The sequence below is a fragment of the Agrilus planipennis genome, unplaced genomic scaffold (assembly GCF_000699045.2).
Source record: "Agrilus planipennis isolate EAB-ADULT unplaced genomic scaffold, Apla_2.0 scaffold86, whole genome shotgun sequence".
Taxonomy (NCBI): Eukaryota; Metazoa; Arthropoda; class Insecta; order Coleoptera; family Buprestidae; genus Agrilus; species Agrilus planipennis.
The window spans coordinates 212,441-233,287 of NW_020438863.1; the positions used below are offsets into that span (position 1 = coordinate 212,441).

The 20,847-nt window shown below is 33.7% G+C and overlaps 5 protein-coding genes across 7 annotated transcripts in view; 1 reads left to right on the forward strand and 4 right to left on the reverse strand.

Moving 5' to 3' along the window:
• LOC108735668 (glycine-rich protein DOT1-like) overlaps window positions 1-20,847 on the forward strand; it is a 93,823-nt gene that overhangs the window by 51,160 nt on the left and 21,816 nt on the right. The gene's annotated exons all lie outside the window — the stretch shown is intronic.
• Window positions 1,118-7,305, reverse strand: LOC108735619. Its single transcript, XM_025974985.1, has 3 exons — window positions 7,249-7,305; window positions 1,454-2,501; window positions 1,118-1,204 (listed from the first exon to the last, which is right to left on the reverse strand). The coding sequence occupies exons 2-3, from the start codon at window positions 2,411-2,413 to the stop codon at window positions 1,118-1,120; spliced, it is 1,047 nt and encodes a 348-aa protein (XP_025830770.1). The 5' UTR covers window positions 2,414-2,501; window positions 7,249-7,305.
• LOC108735666 lies at window positions 11,452-12,646 on the reverse strand. Its single transcript, XM_018467730.1, has one exon. The coding sequence runs from the start codon at window positions 12,594-12,596 to the stop codon at window positions 11,622-11,624; it is 975 nt and encodes a 324-aa protein (XP_018323232.1). The 5' UTR covers window positions 12,597-12,646; the 3' UTR covers window positions 11,452-11,621.
• LOC108735621 (immediate early response 3-interacting protein 1) lies at window positions 14,005-14,456 on the reverse strand. The gene is made up of 2 exons (XM_025974990.1): window positions 14,280-14,456; window positions 14,005-14,186 (listed from the first exon to the last, which is right to left on the reverse strand). Exons 1-2 carry the CDS (start codon window positions 14,368-14,370, stop codon window positions 14,005-14,007), a joined length of 273 nt encoding a protein of 90 aa, XP_025830775.1. The 5' UTR covers window positions 14,371-14,456.
• On the reverse strand, window positions 18,171-19,504 carry LOC108735669 (glycine-rich RNA-binding protein 3, mitochondrial). The gene is made up of 2 exons (XM_018467737.1): window positions 19,412-19,504; window positions 18,171-18,864 (listed from the first exon to the last, which is right to left on the reverse strand). Exons 1-2 carry the CDS (start codon window positions 19,427-19,429, stop codon window positions 18,328-18,330), a joined length of 555 nt encoding a protein of 184 aa, XP_018323239.1. The 5' UTR covers window positions 19,430-19,504; the 3' UTR covers window positions 18,171-18,327.

Genomic DNA, 20,847 nt, shown 5'->3' on the forward strand with positions numbered 1-20,847 from the left:
TGAGGAGCTTGACGAATCAGTCTATAGAGATGGCATTAATAGACTGGAACACCGCTATGAGAAATGTATCAGCCTTGGAGGAGATTATGTTGAGAAATAAAAAAAAAAAATTTTTAAAAACCTTGTTTTTCTTGGTCAGGCCGGAAACTTATCAATCCACCCTCGTATAGCAGAATGCATGCTGAACTGGAGTCATCTGTCAAACGGTTTCTAACCGAGTTTTTAATGTTATTCATCGCTGAAAATAATGACTCGAAGGCATAGGTTGATGAAAACGTTAAAATAGCATAATCCAGCTTCTTCAAACAATTAAAAGTGTTTGGTAACGCATTCCGTGTGTCCAAAATTTTGTTATTAGCATTTTCACTTGTATTACTTATCAATATTTCTGTTTCAATCGATGATGTCGGATTTCCTCCCGCAGCTAGTTTTGGTTAAAATATAGATGTCGAATTCCCTCCCGGATACTAGCCGAGTTCCCTCCCGTTCATATCAACTCTGACAATTAAGTTAACGACTACTTACCGATTTTATTTATCGAAAATAAATATATATTCATAGTGCACTTCAGTACTTCAGTAAATTAAAGATAAAATAATTTCAGAAAGAAAACACATATCAGTTATGAAATGTTTATTTATTTAATTTTAAAATGGTTTCCCACTACCTTAACAAATTCAATGTTTGGAAATTCGTGTGCGTCTAGCTTTTTGATGCAATCATCCAGAAAAACTTTATTAGTTTTAGTTTGTCTTGTATTTGACCAATAGAAGGGTAGTCCGATAAAATTATTATTGTTATTGTGGTGTCTATAATATATGAATAATATTAAGATTAATATGTGATGTGAGGCTGTATTATTTAAACAACTCTTTATGACTTTCTAGTGGTAATTAGCACTCAAGGTCATCCGCCGCCGTTGGGAGGCAATTGATGTATAATTAGGAGGGAATTCGACATACCGAAAATTTTAACCCTAATTAAAAACAGGTATATGGGAGGGAACTAGGCATTATCCGTTTCAATTATTTCTAACTCTCCCTGTTTCAACAAATTTTTGAATCCGTATTGAACTAAACTGGAAATCAATCAGCTGCATTTCAAATTCAATTTCTGACTAATCGAATTGGGACAAATTCAGTTTATCAAATGACGTCACATCAAGGTACATAATAAACTTGAATATTTCCGATAATTCTCTGAACTGAGAAAATTTCGCAGAAAATTCCTCGATTAAAGAATCAATCACAGAAACAAATTCTTCAGTAACTTCGTCTGCGCCTGGTTTCTCATGTATTTCTAAATTGTTGTTATATTTTTTCAAATTTAGAAAATATTAGTGACGTGCCCAAAATGTTGTGTCGCGTGCCATTAGTTCACCATCCCTGGTATAGAATATCGATTCCCAATTACACTCCTGTCTTTTTTAAACTGACAATAAACGTAAACGTACCTGAAATATATCTATTGTACTTTTCCAACGAGCTTCGACATTTGCAGAATGCACGACCACAACAACGTTGTCTTCCATATGTGGATAGATCATATCGAAATCGACATTGTCTGGCGAATTCGCGTGATAGCCACCCACAGCCAGGTCGAATTTTCGCTCTTGCACCGCACCCATACCCAAAGTGTACGAGCCGTTGATCGTCTTGCGGCCCCACGCGTTAGATACGTTGTTTGGATATTTGAACTTTATTCCAAGACATCGTCCAACGTTATCTAACAAGAGAAACTCTAACCCCCTCATTGAGGGACACGTTGGACACATCATGTAAGGAGGTGCATAGACTGGCATCACGTTAATGGTGGCGTTTTTCCATTTCCGAGGTATTTTATCTGGAAATAAATCAACCGTGTCGTTCAAATATTCGTCGCCGAATATTGCAATTGTGGTCGATTTGATCGATTTTGGACGCAGTTGTCCGTTCTTGTAAGGAAAATATGTTAATACTTTAAGCGTTGAGATATTAACTGGAGTTAAAATGACAACATTGGTTATATATTTGGCGAACAATTGCTTTAAAAGGTGGCTAACACTTCCACCTTCGAACATGATGAAAAATTTAGCCCTGGGGTTCCAACCAGGCATTTCTTCCAATAAATCTAGCACATTCTCTGTTTCTGTTGAAATATCCAAAATGTAAGAGTCAATTTTTATGTTTTGGTACCATTGCAGCTGTTTACTTTTACTGTTTATCATAATCAAAGGTATTTCTTTGGGAATGTAATCCGTTAATCTGTGATGACAATCCATACAGAAGGTTATATCTTGCGGATTAAGGTGCTTTTCGTATATAATTTTCATGTATTTACTATAGACATCGAATTCGCCAGATTTTAAGGCCATTTTAGCATCGTTCTCGGCAAACAACAATACAAAATGCAATAGAATCGCTAATCGAAACATATTTAACGTATTTCTAGCCCAACCCTACACAAAATAGGTCCTCTTTATGTTACGGTCTTCTTTTATACCCTCCATCAGACTTGTCAAACTGTAATGTAATGTTGTATTAATGGTTTTGTGTATTTAATGTCAATTATTTTGCACGCGACCCGAGTTTGTGATGGAATAACAGTTATTTATTATAGACTAATTTATTTCGTTGACACCTTATAATATATAAGTCATTAAGCATTTATGTGTAGGTAATCAGTGAACAAATAGATATATAAATGCATTAAAATTGGTAAATAACACAAATGAAAAGTGAAAGAAGAGAAATCACCCTAATACAAATTTGTGCTTCGATATGGGCCACATGAAATTGCAGAAATTAATATATTTCAATACTGTTCGTTTCAAGAAGTTAGAGATATGTCCCTTCCCTTTATTAGGATGCGCCGTACCATAATTCCAAATTCAATCATGTTTGTCTGCGGAGCTCATTTTTCCACCGATCATCGAGCAAGAACTAGACGAAAGTGTACAGTACCATTTGCAAAATTCTTTATACTGCCTCGTTAAAATTTAATAATATGCTTTATTTAAAAGCATATTTAGCCAAAAATAATAACAAGTGAATTAACTTAACGTTCTACACACCTATAAAACTTTGGCTTTGTTTTCTATTGTTAATTTATATACATTTTTGTTTTAAGAAATTGCTAAACATTTTCGTCTAGTACTGTACAGTTCTAGCCGATCTCCTAAGACCGCCCATCGAGAGCTCTGCTCGTTCAAGCTTGTTCCAGCTATTTCTGTCTTGCTCACGCCTATTGTGTATTCTTTCTATCTTCGCGCAGATTTCTACAAGGTCACAATTGTAACAAATTGAAATAGACTGTTAGCTAGTTTTTGTGTAAGGGGGGCGGACCAATACTGATTTCGCTAATTGGCTTTGACCGATTATCATTATTTAAAAGCCAATTCCTATCATGCTTACAAGAATTCAATTTATTTCTGCAGTAACCCCATGTCAAAGGACAAATTTAGACTAAATTTAATCTTTTTAATTTCCCAAATTTGTGCCACAACATCTCAAGAAGTAGAATTGAACTTGAAAAGGCAAATCCTCCGAGTAGCAGCCAGTATATGTATTTTAAATCAGCCAAATTTAGCGCTTCAACTTTCCATTTGATTCCTTTCCTATAAGACAATAATTGGACCATGTGCCTATCGTAACGGTACAACTTTTCTATATACCCCATGGCTTTGAAATCATGTAGAAGCCTTTGTATACCGTCGAATGGCGGAAATCCCTTTGTAAAGTATACCGTCAATGGACAGAACATCAATTTTTTTGTTAGAATATGAACAGTTGGAGAACCATCTTCAGAATCCAGGTAAAAACGAGCGGTACTGTATTTAATGAACCTTTCCAGAACAATCACGCCGTTATTACAATCACTAATTATCGATTTATTTAGAACTTCTATCGGAGAATTGCTTTCGTAATGATTGCGTGATACAAAACGATCGATTTGAGTTACATCATTACTGAATAATTTTAAGTCTCTCCTGTTGATCGCAACCCTCATCCCTATCTCTTCGATTTCTTTAAAGGAATTTATTTGTTTTTCTCTATGCGCAACGTTGAGTGCTCCTTGTAAATGACTCTCAAAATATGCGTCCATAATAAAGGAGTACACCAACCAGAATACCAGTAACAACCGTTGCGAATTTGATTTTGGCATTTTTGATATGGTAAGTTTCAACAGGCAAGCCAAACAAATCAGAAACGAAACCGATAGTTCATATTCTCTTTTGTTTATTGATCTAATGTAAAAAACAACAGCCATCAAGACAACACTGATCAACAACGATATCCACACCGGTTTCTGGAACAAAAATAAATTAAATCCCATTATAATGCTCCAAGGGTAGAAAAACTAGATTTTAGATCGAGGAAGCATGATTTTCCTTTAACTGCTCCTTTTGGAGCTTGTTGTGAAACCCGAAGACGTTAGTGGTTTTAGATGAGATGTAGTGTGCCTTATCAGTTTCAATAAGTGATGTTTCACTAAATTTAAAGCGTCTAGAATGAAACTAAATAAAATATATGTGGTGTTTGTAATATATATTGTATTGTATGTATATGTATTTATTTTTTTCACTTTAGTTCTATCATAATGGCAGACGGCATAAAGTTAATGAAAATCGGTTATTCTTAAGCGATTTGAAACCCAAGAACTCTTATTTATTCGTGATTCATAGTAATAAAAACATATGTTTTGAGCTCCTGAAAGGACAAAACAGTGCCTACCGTTTTCCTCCTGTCTACTTTTAATTTTAAAAACAAAACTTGAATACGTTAGTGATTTTTTTGAAATAAACTTTCCCAATACAGGGAACCTCAAATTAATGAGGAAATGGGTGGTAAAATAAAGGTGCGTAAAACTCGGGTCCGGGTTCGATTCCCGACGAGTGAGTGACAGCAACAACAATTTTTTTTCTCATTAATTTGAGGTTATCTGTAGTGGATATATTTAATTCAAAACAATTACTTCACTAATGCATTGAATTTAATCTTCACAAAATTCAAAGTGCTTCAAAATTTCAAATTGTTTCAATCTTAATTTGAAGATGAAAATCCATAATATTGTCGAAGTATGAGAATATAGATATTAACTTACTAACTAAAGCGATATTAGTTACTAGTAAAAGTTAATAAAAAGAATATAATCCTTTAAGTTGCATTATTTCGTTGAAAAACAAAACGAATTTAGTACTGACCTCAAAAATGTCTATGAGACAATTCCATCTATTTTTTATTGGAGCAGTGCGAACCACCATAACCAAATAATCTTCCATTACGGGATAGGCCATATCAAAATCGGCATATTCTGGAAAGCCAACGTGAAAGGCGCCAACACTAATGCCAAACTTGTGTTCTTGTAAAGCCCCGAACGCGAAACTGTATTTACCATCGTTTCCCCTTTCCCCCCAATAACTTAATATATGGTCGGATGAAAAATTAAATTTGATTCCCATCCTTGTACCAACTGCATGTAAGTTTAGGACATCTAATCCGACCAATCCAATGTCGGAGATTATCATTATGTAAGGGGGTGAATAAACTGGCAAAACGTTTATGGTGATATCATTCCAACGTTGCGGATATTTATTTGGAAAAAGATCTTTTTTTAAATCGATTTCTCTGTTTGTTTCGTTAATTGTTCCAATGGTTATTGCCTTAAGGACTCTTGGGCGAAGTTCTCCATTTCTGAATGGATCGTAAGTTCGAATTGTGAGACTTATACTGTCAGGGCTCGAAAAAATGACAACGTTTACTATATAATGTGAGAACAGTATTTTTAAAAGGTAATTAATTGTGTTCTTGCTGTATATAATAAAAAACTTAGCTCTGGGGTTCCAGCCGGGAGTTTTCTCCATAAATTCCAATCGTTCCTTTGTCTCTCTTGTTAAATTCAAAATATAGGTGTCAACTTTATGATATGCAGGCCAGTTAATTGTTTTATCATTTTGACTAATTGTTACCAAAGATACGGTTCGTGGTATTAAATGAATCAATTTGTCGCAGTCTACGCAAAAATTCACTTGATCTGGTTCAAGATACTTCTCAAACACCCTAAATAAATGTTTTTGATACGGCTCTGGCGTAGGATGGTTAAAAAATGTTGCTCCATTAATTTTTAGACAGTTTTGTGATACAAAAATAACAGCAACGATTAATTTGAACATTTTTTTTTTCTAAGGGGGATTCTACAATCGTTTGAACATTTTTATAGGTTGCTGGGTACGGCTGTATTTTTTTAATGGGTTTGTTCAGTTTGCATTATCCCTTTGCATGCAATAAACTCGAAAAAGTTATAATAACTGATATGGGGGATATTCATTTGCATAAACTCATTGCTTGCAAATTGCGACTTTGAACGGTTTTATCACAAAGTTCAAAGCTGTTAGCGACAAAGTTATAACTACCCCTTGATATTGTTTAATGTCTGAATTTTATTTTTTAAAGACGTATATTTAAAAAGGCAGCAAGGGTTGTCATATTTTTTTTGTTTTTTCATGCTTCGAAATACAGTAAGTATTTAAAAATAAATATATTACATAGCACACTTCTAAACTGTTTAGGCACAAAATCGTAAAATTATAAATATCTGGATATTATATCGAAATCACACCACAGAATACATTAAAGGAATTTTTACAACTTCTTTCTCAAAATGAACATCTACCTATTTAGATTTATATGTAGATCCATGTAATTTAGAACTTTTCCAATTAAATTATTCATATGTTAATCTACATAATATTGTAGACGCGATAAAGACACGGCTGCTTTATATACAGTGACAAAAGATTTATATCCTTAGATATGCAGATTTATATTGTTAAGACTGTATGAAACAAAAGGTTAGAAGCGTTTGAAATGTGGTGTTATAGGCGAATACTGAGGATACCGTGGATAGAGAAGATTAGAAATGAAGAGGTAATTAGAAAGAATAGGAGAACAGAGGACTCTATGGAAGTCAATAAAAAATAGGCGAGATAGGTTGGTAGGACACCTTCTCGGGTATGAAGGTCTGGTCCGATATATATTAGAAGCAGAAACGGGAGTTAGGAGGGGTAGAGAAAGACCTAGATTAGATTACTGTTCGCAAATAGTGAAAGATGTGGATTGTTCCAGCTTTAGGGAAATGCGAAGATTAGCTCAGGATAAGAAAGAATGAAGTTGCATGCCTAACTAGTCTTAGAATTAGCGACCCTATGGCGAACATGATGATTGTAGTGAAGTAGTATTAGAAACGAAGAATATATTTTAAATTCTATACCCGTTGGTGATGAATTTGTGCCATAATATCTCAAAAAGTAGTATAACGGATGAAAAAGCCAATCCGCCAAGTAGCATCCAAAATATGTACTTCAGTGCACCCAAGTTTAGCGGTTCAATTTTCCACGTCGTGGCATATTTATGATAAAATATTTGATCGAGATGTTCACCATACAAGTATACACTATTTATACAGCCTATGGCCCTGTAGTATTCAAAGAGCGTTTGTATACGATCGTATAATGGAGAGCCCTTTGTGAAGTATACTGTCAATGGATAGAACATTATTTTTTCGGTTACAATGTGAACAGTCGGAGAACCATCTTTAGAATCCACATAATTATGAGCAATATTAAATTTTATGAATCTTTCCAGCGCAATTGTGACAGTTTTTTTATATTTAAGTGACTCGTTTAGAGCCTGTGATATAGAATTTGTTTCGTAATGATTGCGAGCAATAAAACGATCAATTTCAGTTTCCTCGTTAGCAAACAATTGTAAATATTTCTTTTTCATTGCAACCTTCATTCCCAACTGTTTAATTTCGTCAAATGAATCTATCTGTTTTTCTCTGTGTACGTAATTAAAAGCACCTTGCAGGTGACTTTCAAAATAAACGTGAATCAAGAAGCAAAACACGATCCAAAACATTAACAAGAACCGTTGAGATTTTGACTTGGGCATTTTTGGAAGGCACACTTTTAAAAAACAACCCAAACAAATCAAAAAGGAGGTTGAAGGTTCATAATTTGTTTTGGTTATTGATACCAAAAAGAATACAATTGTCATTGAGAAGACACTGATCAGCAATGAAATCCACACCGGTTCCTGGAAGAAAAATAAATTAATACGAATCTGCTTTCCGAATAACCGGCCACCCAGTGTTAGCTGTGCCAGGCACCCGGTAGGACTGAAATTTTTGAAATGAAAGTTCTTTACGCACGATAGGGTAAGTTCGTTTCATGCGAGTTGCTATGTAACAAAATCATGCAACGGATGTCCCCCCTCTACGCGGCCACGTAGTCGAGTTCGTAGTGGGGATCGCTTGATTCGTGAGCGCGCTTCAATACAACGTTCGTTACAGGCAACTCCGGCATGTACAGTGTAAAATTTAAATTCATAGTGTACAAATAATACCATTAAACCAATTCCTTAACCCCTATCTATCCCGGTATGTTTGTGTGTTTGAAGAAGTTTCACTTCAGTAGCGTGTTGTATAATTACACGTTGTATTTTTTTGTAACGGATGAAAAAGCCAATCCGCCAAGTAGCATCCAAAATATGTACTTCAGTGCACCCAAGTTTAGCGGTTCAATTTTCCACGTCGTGGCATATTTATGATAAAATATTTGATCGAGATGTTCACCATACAAGTATACACTATTTATACAGCCTATGNAATACAAAAGAAAAAAGTTTTGAAATTGTTGTCGGGCCTTGACTAAATCACTCTTTACAACTACTTCAAGCTGTGGGATGATGGGATTTCAGGGAAATGCGAAGATTAGCTCAGGATAAGAAAGAATGAAGTTGCATGCCTAACTAGTCTTAGAATTAGCGACCCTATGGCGAACATGATGATTGTAGTGAAGTAGTATTAGAAACGAAGAATATATTTTAAATTCTATACCCGTTGGTGATGAATTTGTGCCATAATATCTCAAAAAGTAGTATAACGGATGAAAAAGCCAATCCGCCAAGTAGCATCCAAAATATGTACTTCAGTGCACCCAAGTTTAGCGGTTCAATCTTCCACGTCGTGCTATATTTATGATAAAATATTTGATCGAGATGTTCACCATACAAGTATACACTATTTATACAGCCTATGGCCCTGTAGTATTCAAAGAGCGTTTGTATACGATCGTATAATGGAGAGCCCTTTGTGAAGTATACTGTCAATGGATAGAACATTATTTTTTCGNTAACGGATGAAAAAGCCAATCCGCCAAGTAGCATCCAAAATATGTACTTCAGTGCACCCAAGTTTAGCGGTTCAATTTTCCACGTCGTGGCATATTTATGATAAAATATTTGATCGAGATGTTCACCATACAAGTATACTCTATTTATACAGCCTATGGCCCTGTAGTATTCAAAGAGCGTTTGTATACGATCGTATAATGGAGAGCCCTTTGTGAAGTATACTGTCAATGGATAGAACATTATTTTTTCGGTTACAATGTGAACAGTCGGAGAACCATCTTTAGAATCCACATAATTATGAGCAATATTAAATTTTATGAATCTTTCCAGTGCAATTGTGACAGTCTTTTTATATTTAAGGGACTCATTTAGAGCCTGTAATGTAGAACTTGTTTCGTAATGATTGCGAGCAATAAAACGATCAATTTCAGTTTCCTCGTTAGCAAACAATTGTAAATATTTCTTTTTCATTGCAACCTTCATTCCCAACTGTTTAATTTCGTCAAATGAATCTATCTGTTTTTCTCTGTGTACGTAATTAAAAGCACCTTGCAGGTGACTTTCAAAATAAACGTGAATCAAGAAGCAAAACACGATCCAAAACATTAACAAGAACCGTTGAGATTTTGACTTGGGCATTTTTGGAAGGCACACTTTTAAAAAACAACCCAAACAAATCAAAAAGGAGGTTGAAGGTTCATAATTTGTTTTGGTTATTGATACCAAAAAGAATACAATTGTCATTGAGAAGACACTGATCAGCAATGAAATCCACACCGGTTCCTGGAAGAAAAATAAATTAATACGAATCTGCTTTCCGAATAACCGGCCACCCAGTGTTAGCTGTGCCAGGCACCCGGTAGGACTGAAATTTTTGAAATGAAAGTTCTTTACGCACGATAGGGTAAGTTCGTTTCATGCGAGTTGCTATGTAACAAAATCATGCAACGGATGTCCCCCCTCTACGCGGCCACGTAGTCGAGTTCGTAGTGGGGATCGCTTGATTCGTGAGCGCGCTTCAATACAACGTTCGTTACAGGCAACTCCGGCATGTACAGTGTAAAATTTAAATTCATAGTGTACAAATAATACCATTAAACCAATTCCTTAACCCCTATCTATCCCGGTATGTTTGTGTGTTTGAAGAAGTTTCACTTCAGTAGCGTGTTGTATAATTACACGTTGTATTTTTTTAGGCTATTCAACAAATGTTAATTACAAATTTTGGTCAAAGTAGTTTGAAAAAGTGTAGACAGAAACCTATAACGTATGTATTCCGTAATGGCCTATCCGCTCACACTTCTAATAGCAGTTTTAGGATTCTGTCGGTTAATATTATACTTCATTTACTTTCTCTAGCGATGTGCCCCCTCATTATATTCTCGACTCTTGTTCATTAAACATATTTTTTCATACAGTACCTGCCAAAAGTTTTGTTCAATCATGAATAGTAATGCGAGTCGAAAACAAGCATTTAAACCTTTGATATGTCTTCAAACATAAATAAACATCTCGTTGATATTTTCAGTAGTAAATGGTACCAATAACAGCACATTTGAGCAATGCAGTTGTAGTGGATAAAATAGTGAATTTTTCCGTGCAGTACTGTACGGATTGTACGCTCCTCACCGGTTAAGAGTTTGGCCGAGAGTTGTCTCCATCCTTTTCTGGCCTAGTACTGTTCTTTTCTACTTTGCGCCGATCAAACTGAAAGTCACATCGCTACAGAAAGTAAACGAAGTAAAAGACCCATTGAAAAAAGTAAATCACTTTGATGTTTTATGACAGTATCCGAACGACAATTTAGGTAGACAAATATGGCGAAATATGTCTACAGCTGTGGCTAACATCTTTAGCGTTAATGATGGACCATATTTGACTTTTGATCAAATTTCTGAGAAATCATAAGAAAGGACATTCGGCCTATTACGCTGATCATTGTGTGATCGAATTATATAAAAAGATAAGAAGTGATTATTGCTGTTTTAGATTCTTCTCGTAATGATAAATTTCACGAAATACAAAAGAAAAAAGTTTTGAAATTGTTGTCGGCCTTTAACCAAACGAGCCCCAAATTCCGCGTCAATGAGAAGTTAAGAAACATTTTAATCTAAAGGGCGAGATGCACCTGATATATATGAATTCACGACCCCAGAAAAAGAGTTGTGGATTTTTTTAAAAAAATACGAATGGAGCAAAAGGGGCCTATACCAGAAATCGTTCGATTTATTATTCGTTTGCTGGCCACCCGTCGCTTTCTAACCCCGCTTACCCATTGGTATCTTGAATGTAATATATTTCCAATAGCAATTTAGGAAATGTATATATTTCCTGGGAAATGTGTCTAATAATTTATTTCACATATTTCCGGGCGATTTTAGGAATTACATACATTTCCTAGGAATTGGATACAATGACGTATTTCAGACATTTCCGGTGTCATATTCACTAAATTACCTTAAAAACATCTACAATGCATTTCCATCTCTCTTTGACTGGAGCGGTGGGGACAGCCATTACCAGATAATCTTCCATAACAGGATAAGCCATATCAAAATCTACACATTCTGGATAACCAACGTGAAATGCGCCAACACTAATATCAAATTTTTGTGCTTGTAAAGCTCCAAATGCGAAACTGTATTTACCATCATTATCCTTTTCTCCCCAGTAATGTAACATATCGTTTGACGAAAAATTAAATTTGATTCCCATCCTTCTACCTACTGAGATTAAGATTCGGAAATCTAATCCTACCAGTTGACCAGAAAAAATCATCATGTAAGGAGCTACATTAACTGGTAAAACATTGACAGTGATATCGTTCCACCTTTGGGGGTATTTATTCGGAAAAAGGTCTGATCCTAAGTCGATTTCTCTGTTTGTTTCTTTAATTGTTGCAATGATGGTTGTCTTAAGGATTTTTGGACGAAGTTCTCCATTCTTGAAAGGATCATAAGTTCGAATTGTGAGAGTTGTATTGTCAGTATTGGAAAAAATGGCAACGTTTACTATATATTTGGAAAAAAGTACCTTTAAAAGGTAACTTCTAGCCTTTTTTCTGTACACAATGAAAAACTTAGCTCTGGGGTTCCACCCTGGAGTGCGTTCTAGGAATTCCAATCTTTCCTTTGTCTCTCTCGTTAAATCCAGAATGTAAGAGTCGACTTTATTATACGCAGGCCAGTTAATTATTTTGTCTTTTCGACTTATCATTACCAAAGCCACACTTCTAGGTATTAAATGAATGAATTCCTCACAATCCATACAAAAATTCACCTTACTAGGTTCAAGATACTTTTCAAAAGTTAGAAATAAATGTTGTCGATATTGCTCTGACTTTGGGTATTCAATAATCATTTCTCCATTAATTGTCAGGTAGTTTTGTGATACAAGAACGATCATAACTATAGTTGGAAACATTATTTCCACATCTCCCTTTAACACTGTAAATGGTTCCACAAATTTCTACGTTTATCTTTACTTTTTCCAATATATTTATACGGTTTGTGTGGTACCTTCGCATGTTGAAAATTGTTAAAAATTAAAAGAAATCGATATATTGCAATGACTTGTGATTTTGGTTAGATATTTTATATTTTATATTGCATTTGTACAACTGGTTTAAATTGGATTATTACTCTTTTGTGTGCAGAACATCGGAACCAGAAAGCACTTTTTAATGTTAATTTAATGGTGCATATTTGATGTTTATCGGTAAATGCTAGACAATCAATTCGTCACATTATATACAGAAATTCAATTTTCCTTGATCAGGAAGCTTTTCAAATACTCGAAATAAATGTTTCTGATACGACTTTGACTTCGGATAGTTAAAAATTGAAAAATGAGGAGGTATTTCTTTTTATATAAAGAATAAATTAAGATCGGTCCAACAAACGCAAAAAAATATGTAATTCTATGTTGCAATGCAAAATGTTCTGATACATAATACAAAAAAACTTTTAATGAGAACGTTTGATACATTAGTATGGTTTGGGTTTATTTCACGTATGTATTCAGTAGTAGCGTATACCAACTAGATGGCGCTACATTGCCTGTAAATTGCAACTTTGAACAATTTTCTTTTAATTTCCACATTAAACTCCTATGTTATTTAATATTGTCTTTAAAGTTTAAAAACTGCTACTCTCTGCTATATCTATTGCAAAAGAAATTTTCGTAGTAAAAATGTTTGTAACTGTAAATAAAATGTTTTTTTGCTTCCTTATAAAGGACTCCATACTGTGCACGCAGTTTGTAACACTTAAAATGTTTTTATCACTTGTCCTTTTCTATATTATTTATAATATTTTCATACAATAAATTGCAATTAAGTAGAGTACCATAATAAAAGGGATGATAATTATAGAAACTAATACATTCAATCAGTACGTCCTTAATTTATTTATACTAAACTTCGTGTGCACTTTTATAAATAGAGTATAAACAATTACTTTTTAAATAGGGTATGAACAATTACTTTCTGTACTGATTAAAGCCTTTTTAATATGTCTTTTATCAAAAAATATTTATCCATTAAATTTAAATAAATGTGGTACATGGTACAATATAGGCAGCACATCATGCAGATCTAATGTTACCTGTGTCGTAACAAGTAGGGGATTTTTCAATCTTTTTGATTTATTATTTTTTTCTTTTAATTGAATGTTATTGTTCAAAATGAGACAACAATTCTTAAATATTATGTTTATTTACAAATGCTTTTGTTCCTTACTAAATCTAAATAAGTACATTATTAGATATAAAGGACAAGTAGGTAAAGATAATACAACATTTTATTACAAACTATTCATTATATAATTAAATATCAAAATGCATAGTACAGAACATTTAAGGAANTAATATCTTCATTTAATAATACTATAAAAGTTAGAGAAGACTTACTCCTTGCTACAGTTCTAATAGCATGAACCAAATTTAAAATTTGGGCTTTAACACTAGGTTGCTCCCCAAATCCTTGTACAGAGGGACTTTTTGCACTCCAACCAACTGGAAAAGAAAAACAAATTGAAAATTTAAAACGATCAGACGCTATTTCTTCAAATATTAATTTGATGATGTGGCTCCATGTATTTTTCTTACTTTTAGCTAAAAACCTTTCTTCGTGTAAAACACAAACGGCATTTAGTGTTAATATTGTTGCTTCAAATAAATTCCATAATGTAAAGCCCATTTTTTGGAAAATTTAAGTTTCAAATAAACATCAAAACCTAAGCAACTCTAACATAACCTACAATCATATTTTGATACAATCATTTTATTTTTCTTGCCTTGATTGCTGGCAACCAAATTCACTGGATTTATTTAGCCTGTCGTGATTACTGCAGCCATTTTAAAAGTAATATAAGGTACAAATAATGTTTTAATTGAATTGTCCCTAAAAATTCCATCAATATGTCTCAGTCATGTTTAGGTAAACAAACAAGGTCATATCTTTCTTATTCTGTTTTAAAATTAAAATCTACCTGCACCATTAGATTCTGCATACATTTTTACATAAGTTTCACCTTTTAAAAGTAACATAATCGTCCTTTAATAGGTTCAAAATTTACGAGTGCCATTTTGAGTCATCTTTTATAACAAACAAGGACCTACCTTCTTTGTTCCATTTTAAAATTGAAATCTACCTTTGCCATTAGATTCTGCATAGATTTTTACATGGGTTTCGTCTTTTAAAATAACATAATCGTTCTTTAATAGGTTCAAAATTTACGAGCGCCATTTTGAGTCATTCGTTATATAATTTTCTTCTAATAATGGCTGTATTTTTTTATTTTATTTTAAACGCATAATCTATCTTGACTACAAAATTTATCATACCTTTTTACGCATTTTAAAATTACTTTAGTTGTATAATACATTTTCTAAATAAACTAAAATCTACGCTTTTAGCGCTTTTTTATGTTTACAGTGTTTNCTCATTTTTTTTTTACAGATATAATCAGTATACTAAATAGTTAAAACTGGTGCAGTTTTTCGCAATTACATGTTTTACATTTTAATTAATTTAATTTCATTTTATTACATTCTTTTTAATTTCCATTTAAGCTTTAGTACAATTTTCTGTACAATTTTAACAAATTTTGCAATTCTTTAAATTTTATGATCCATTTTTTAGTAGTCCAAGAGTTACTATTTTTACTATTATTTGTTATTAACGTATAATGCTTTAATTCCAATTTGAAATTTACCTACCACCATAGTATCCTAAAAATCACTTTACCCATTTTTGCTTTATTGTTTATTTAACAAATAGCAGGAAATAATAGTATACGTTTATGGGATGTTACTACAATTCCGGTCGTTTGTCTACAGCTTAACTATTTAAAGTGTCAAGAATTAATAAAATAATAAAATAACAACAGGAAGAAATTATATACGAAACTTGTAATTTATTTAATTGTTTTTTAGATGGTTTGATGATTATATTTACAAGTTATATGTCATAAATAGCTACCTGTTAAAGATACAATTGTTAATAATAGCTTGTTAATTAATTTTTAGTATGCTGTACGATGTATAAATTGTTTAGGCTTCATCGAACGTTATGACAAGAAATATATACTGTTTGTAATTAAAATAAAAGCAAATAAAAAGTCTAAAATTTAACGCTGTAAAGTGAAATTGAAGTACTTTAATTGTTATGCAGAAATTAATTAATTATAAAATTAATAAACTAAAATTATTCTATCAATAANGTATTTTTATATTTTATATTTCATATTATAAATTTTGACTTTTGCTTTTGGCCAGATTTACATGAAACTTGATATTTAGGCATAAAATCAAACATCTCTTTCAGCATTTTAAAAAATTCGACCTCTAAAAGGGGGTGAAAAGGGGTTGTATATCGTTTATATCCTAGATATTGTATTTATAGTCAGATTTACTTGAGACTTGGCTTTAATACTCTTTCATATAAAATTACTGATATACATATCAACATTTTAAAAAATTCAATCTCTGCAGAAAACTGAAAGAGGTTTGCAAAGATTGCGTGGATTATTTTTGTTTTTGATCAGATTTACTCGAAATTTAGTTAAAAAATTCAATCTCTTTGGGGGGAGAGTGAAAAGGAGTTGCAATGTTTGAATGGAACATATTATATATATTATTTGTAGTCAGATTTACTTAAAACTTGGTCTTAATGCTCTTTGATTTAATTTGTGAAACACCTATCTCAACATTTTAAAAAATTCAAGCTCCAGAGGAGGGAAGTAAAAGGGGGTTGCAATTTTTGTTTTGGACATATTTTATTTGGGGTTGAATTTACTAGAAACTTGGTATTTATGTTCTTTAATATAAATGAAAAGATGTTGCAACGTTTCCATGGGGTGTATTTTATTTATCGACGGATTTACTCAAAAGTTGTTCTTAATACTCATTGTTGAAATTACGCAAACACGTGTTTTGGTAATTTTTAAAAATCAACCCTTTAGGATGAAATCTTGGTACGTATGTGTTTGAAATCTAAGATGGCAACATTTCATAAAATTAAAACTTTGCAAACAAAATTAATTTCTTCTTGCGAAGCCGCGGGGGAAAGCTAGTAGTTAATAAATAAATTATTGATTATAGGATTAGTTTAAATAGAGTTGGTTATGAGTAATAAAAAATATAACTATTTGCTGATTTATGATTTTACCAGCGGCTTCGCTTGCGTTGATGTTCTAAATGCAAACTAAAAGTCATCAATGACCACTAATTTTTCTATCCCTCGGGAACAGTATTTCTTTTCTCGATGAAATATACCTTAGGTCCTTTTCGTTTCCCTTGACAATGTGGGTACAATATTTCGACCACAATATTCTCAATCCAATACGTTTCATAGTAATTGAAACTGTTTCAGAATACAAATTGATTAATAACATTTACATTAATGCTTTTCTACACCGAACTTTTACTGTTTTAAAATGAGACATGAAATACATAAAATATTAATTGATTAAAGGTGTGGCCCATAATAATCTTAAAACCAAATTTTCCAATCACTTAATGCATGATCAAAAAAGGATTACAAGTCAGTTGAATATTGTATAACGGATATACCTATTTGTGAAAGCTGATTTCTTTTAAAATATAGATGCAATCCTTGTTTGTTGGTTAGTAAATTGTTCAGAAGGATTGATTGACGAAATCGATTAAATCTCGCAGCTTTGGCAAACGTTTCGGAGTGGAAAATTTCCCATCGATACAAAAAAAAATCACATTCCTTATTATGTATCAAGTTTCGGCCACAGTCTCGATAAACCTTAGGTGAAATCGAACAGGTGACCACTAGTGGCAACAATTGTCCGTTTCGTGTATACATGGAAGCGGCAACTTTCTTATTTTTGCATTTTACAACAAAACAGAACCCGATGATGCAAGTCCCCTCATCATCTTCTATCACATGCACGGAAATCATACGAACGGGCTTCTCTGACCCACTTTTGTCCTTTCTCTTCTTTTTCGTATTATACATGCACGATGATGATGACCAGTACGTTACATCCAATTTAAAGCCTTGCCGGAGGGCAAAGTAAAAGCACCACGGCCCGACAGGTGAGAGGAATTCGGTATGGATTTGTTGCGCAACGAAATGGATTTCTCGCCCTCTAGCCTAGCTGACTGGCCAAATGGTCACCGTTTTCCTTTTCGCTAATTAATTTACTAATTATCTTTACTCGTGGAGCCGCGCATCTATCTACGTATGAAGACGTTCAGTTCAACTGTCCTGAACAATTTCTACACACATAAGTGAAACTAATTAAATATAACGCTCAATTAAGTACCATTAGCTAACCTTTGTGGTAACGGCTTTTGGTACGTATAATAGTGGGTAATCGTGAAGTTCTCAGTCGTGTAACAATGGGAAAATTTTCATTGCATGCTCATTTTTTTTTTACAGATATAATCAGTATACTGATTTCTATCCTAACGAATCCATGAAGGATAAAATAGAATCCTTTCAGTTGAGAATAAAAGACGTGGTACGGTGACAAATGTATTTTTTATAAAAACTTAACCTAATAGCTTTATACAACATGAAAATAACATGGTAGATGGTAAACGTGAGCGATGGTATTGCATCATGGACCCGTGTGATTGTGACAGCAGCACTTGTTTTCAGTTCATCAAGCCTCAAGGCTTAGTAAGGGGCTCCGTACGAGCCTGATGGTATCCTTGGAGCTCCGTAGCTTCCGCTAGGCGCTGAGGCGTATGAAGTTTGTTCGTATTGAGCCACTTGGATGGCCTGCTTGATGCCTTCGAGATCAAGACCGACAACGCGAGCAGAATAACCAGGAACTCCGTAAGAGGAGGATGGAGCTCCGTATGAAGACGAGGGAGCTCCGTATGACGAGGAAGGAGCGCTATAACCGCCCCCACCTCCCAAGGAAGATGAAGATTGTTCTTCTTTCAATAGAATTTGGCGGACCTGTTCCAAAAGGGCAGAATCAACTTGGGCACCTTCGGAAGTTTGGTAACCCGACGAGACCGCTTGGTATCCGCCTCCGCCTCCCAGGAGACCGCCACCTCCGGAATATCCGCCGCCTCCTGAGTAACCGCCACCGCCAGAGTATCCACCACCGCCAGAGTATCCGCCGCCACCTCCGCTGGGTCTGCTGTAGGAATATCCAGAGGGTGGTTCGGCTACTACGGCCATGGCCATGGCGAAGGCCATACACTAAAAACAATAAAAAAACATTTAAATAAATAAGAACGTCAACATTCAGCAGAAAAACCAATTGGTAACCCGATTTAAAGCAAAGACCAGAAGGGGGACCATTAGTTGGTTCTAACTATCAAGAGATAACAAGAACTCATCGAGAGCTTGCTCTTTTCAGTGTATCTTGTAATTGGAATCGGGATCATTTATTGGTACTAGCCGTCAAAATGGAACAAAAAGAAGTTTTAATTGAACTGTTTGAATAACTGAATGTGTGAATGGTACCACTGAATATCAGCCCCAGTACCCTAGACAAAGGCAAATTACTAATTGAAAGACACGTTTGCTTTTTATTAAATTATGTTATTTTACTTCCAAAAATATTAACACGTTAAAAACAATTATTTTTCCACCAAAAACGATAATTGGCACGTCGTCACTAAATTTTGTACAATCCACTAGATGTTTTTCACAAATATTTCAAGCCGCGGGAAAAACTTTCGGCACCACGACGAATTTATCGCACAAGAAATTACAATTAGGAGAAGAAGTAGAAGAACCTTACCACGGTGTATGTGTTCATGATGCTTGATGTAATGACAAGTGGTGACTGTACCGGGTTGAGGTGTTACGGCTTTTTTTATATCAGGCAAATGGCTGAGGGTGGGAAGACACATTGGTAAAGTCCATCAGCGTGGCCTACTGGATTTTACTTTCACGTACTCTGATGCATCTTCTTTCTCTGCGATTTCGTCGTATACATACATCGACATCAGTGTGTAACGTACATTCTCAATACGTACACAAGCATACAACAGTAGTAGATGTTACCAAAACGAAGCGGAAGTTGATGGTCTCATTATCGCAGTTTTTTTAACAGTAACGTTTCATGTATTTGTACACTAAAGTAAACTTTTATTTCAAGTGGATTCTTTGCAAACACTGCCTGAAGAACGAACGCAGATTTTAAAAGCTTGGAGCTTTGATAAACCAATAAATTTAAAGGTAATAAATTAACTTCGCTTATGGATTTTATAAAATTAATATGTAAAATTTTTACTCTATTTTTTACAACTATATTACAACGATATAAGATATATTATTCCCACTTAATTAAACACTTTAAGAAACTCAATAGTGATTATTATTAAATATTAATGTGAAGATAATAGGTATGTTTCGTCGTTGTTGCTACTGTAACCTCTCGTAGCTTAGTGGTCAGAACATTAGTGCGTAAAGTCATACATCCGGGGTTCGATTCCCGGCGTGGACGTAACAGCAGGAACGTCTTTTTCTGGTTAATTTAAAGAGGGTTATTTATTAAAATGTTCTAAATATTCAGAAACAAAATTCATAATTGTAGATATTCAGAAATTAGTAAAGCATATTCTTACTAAATAAATAATACAATCTATTTTCTCTACTTTCTCAAACATAAGAGAAGCTTCCGTGCTTTAATAAACAACACGATGTTGTTTTACTCTGCATGCAAATTAAACATTAACAAAAATGAGAAAAATGTAACAATTGTGCTCTTAGTTCTTGATCCATTGTTATTTCTTAAAAAATTGCTTGACACATGACATGCATTTTCTATTGTTTTTTTTTGTTTGCGCTCACAAAATATATATGTATAATATAATGGGTCATACAGTTAAGTAACGTCTTGCGACTCTAATTTCGTTCAACACATCGTCTTAGGATTTCATGAATTCATGAGTGTGTAAGGAATTATAAATACTGAACTAGTTAGGATATTTTAAAAAACACGCGACTTGAACTTTAAATAATTTTTCAGTTCTTCCGTAATGCACAAGAGTTGTACCAAATGACAAAAATTATTTAAATTATATTTTAAAAATTACAGTAATGTAGATGTGGCATAAGGTAGAAGCAGTTGTTGAATAATGAATAATGTTTGTAATTTTATTTGACTTTGAATACATTTTTGTTATAAGTTCTTTAAGATGGATGTAATTATTTTCTGAAAGCACAAGGACC

Excerpts from the sequence above, each read along its gene's own strand:
- LOC108735619 (XM_025974985.1), bottom strand. The coding sequence starts at position 2,413 with ATGTTTCGATTAGCGATTCTATTGCATTTTGTATTGTTGTTTGCCGAG. Across the intron at positions 1,205-1,453 it reads GTACAATAGATATATTTCAG|TTCAGAGAATTATCGGAAAT; the intron begins GTACGTTTACGT and ends AAATTTTCTCAG.
- LOC108735666 (XM_018467730.1), bottom strand. The coding sequence starts at position 12,596 with ATGTTTCCAACTATAGTTATGATCGTTCTTGTATCACAAAACTACCTG.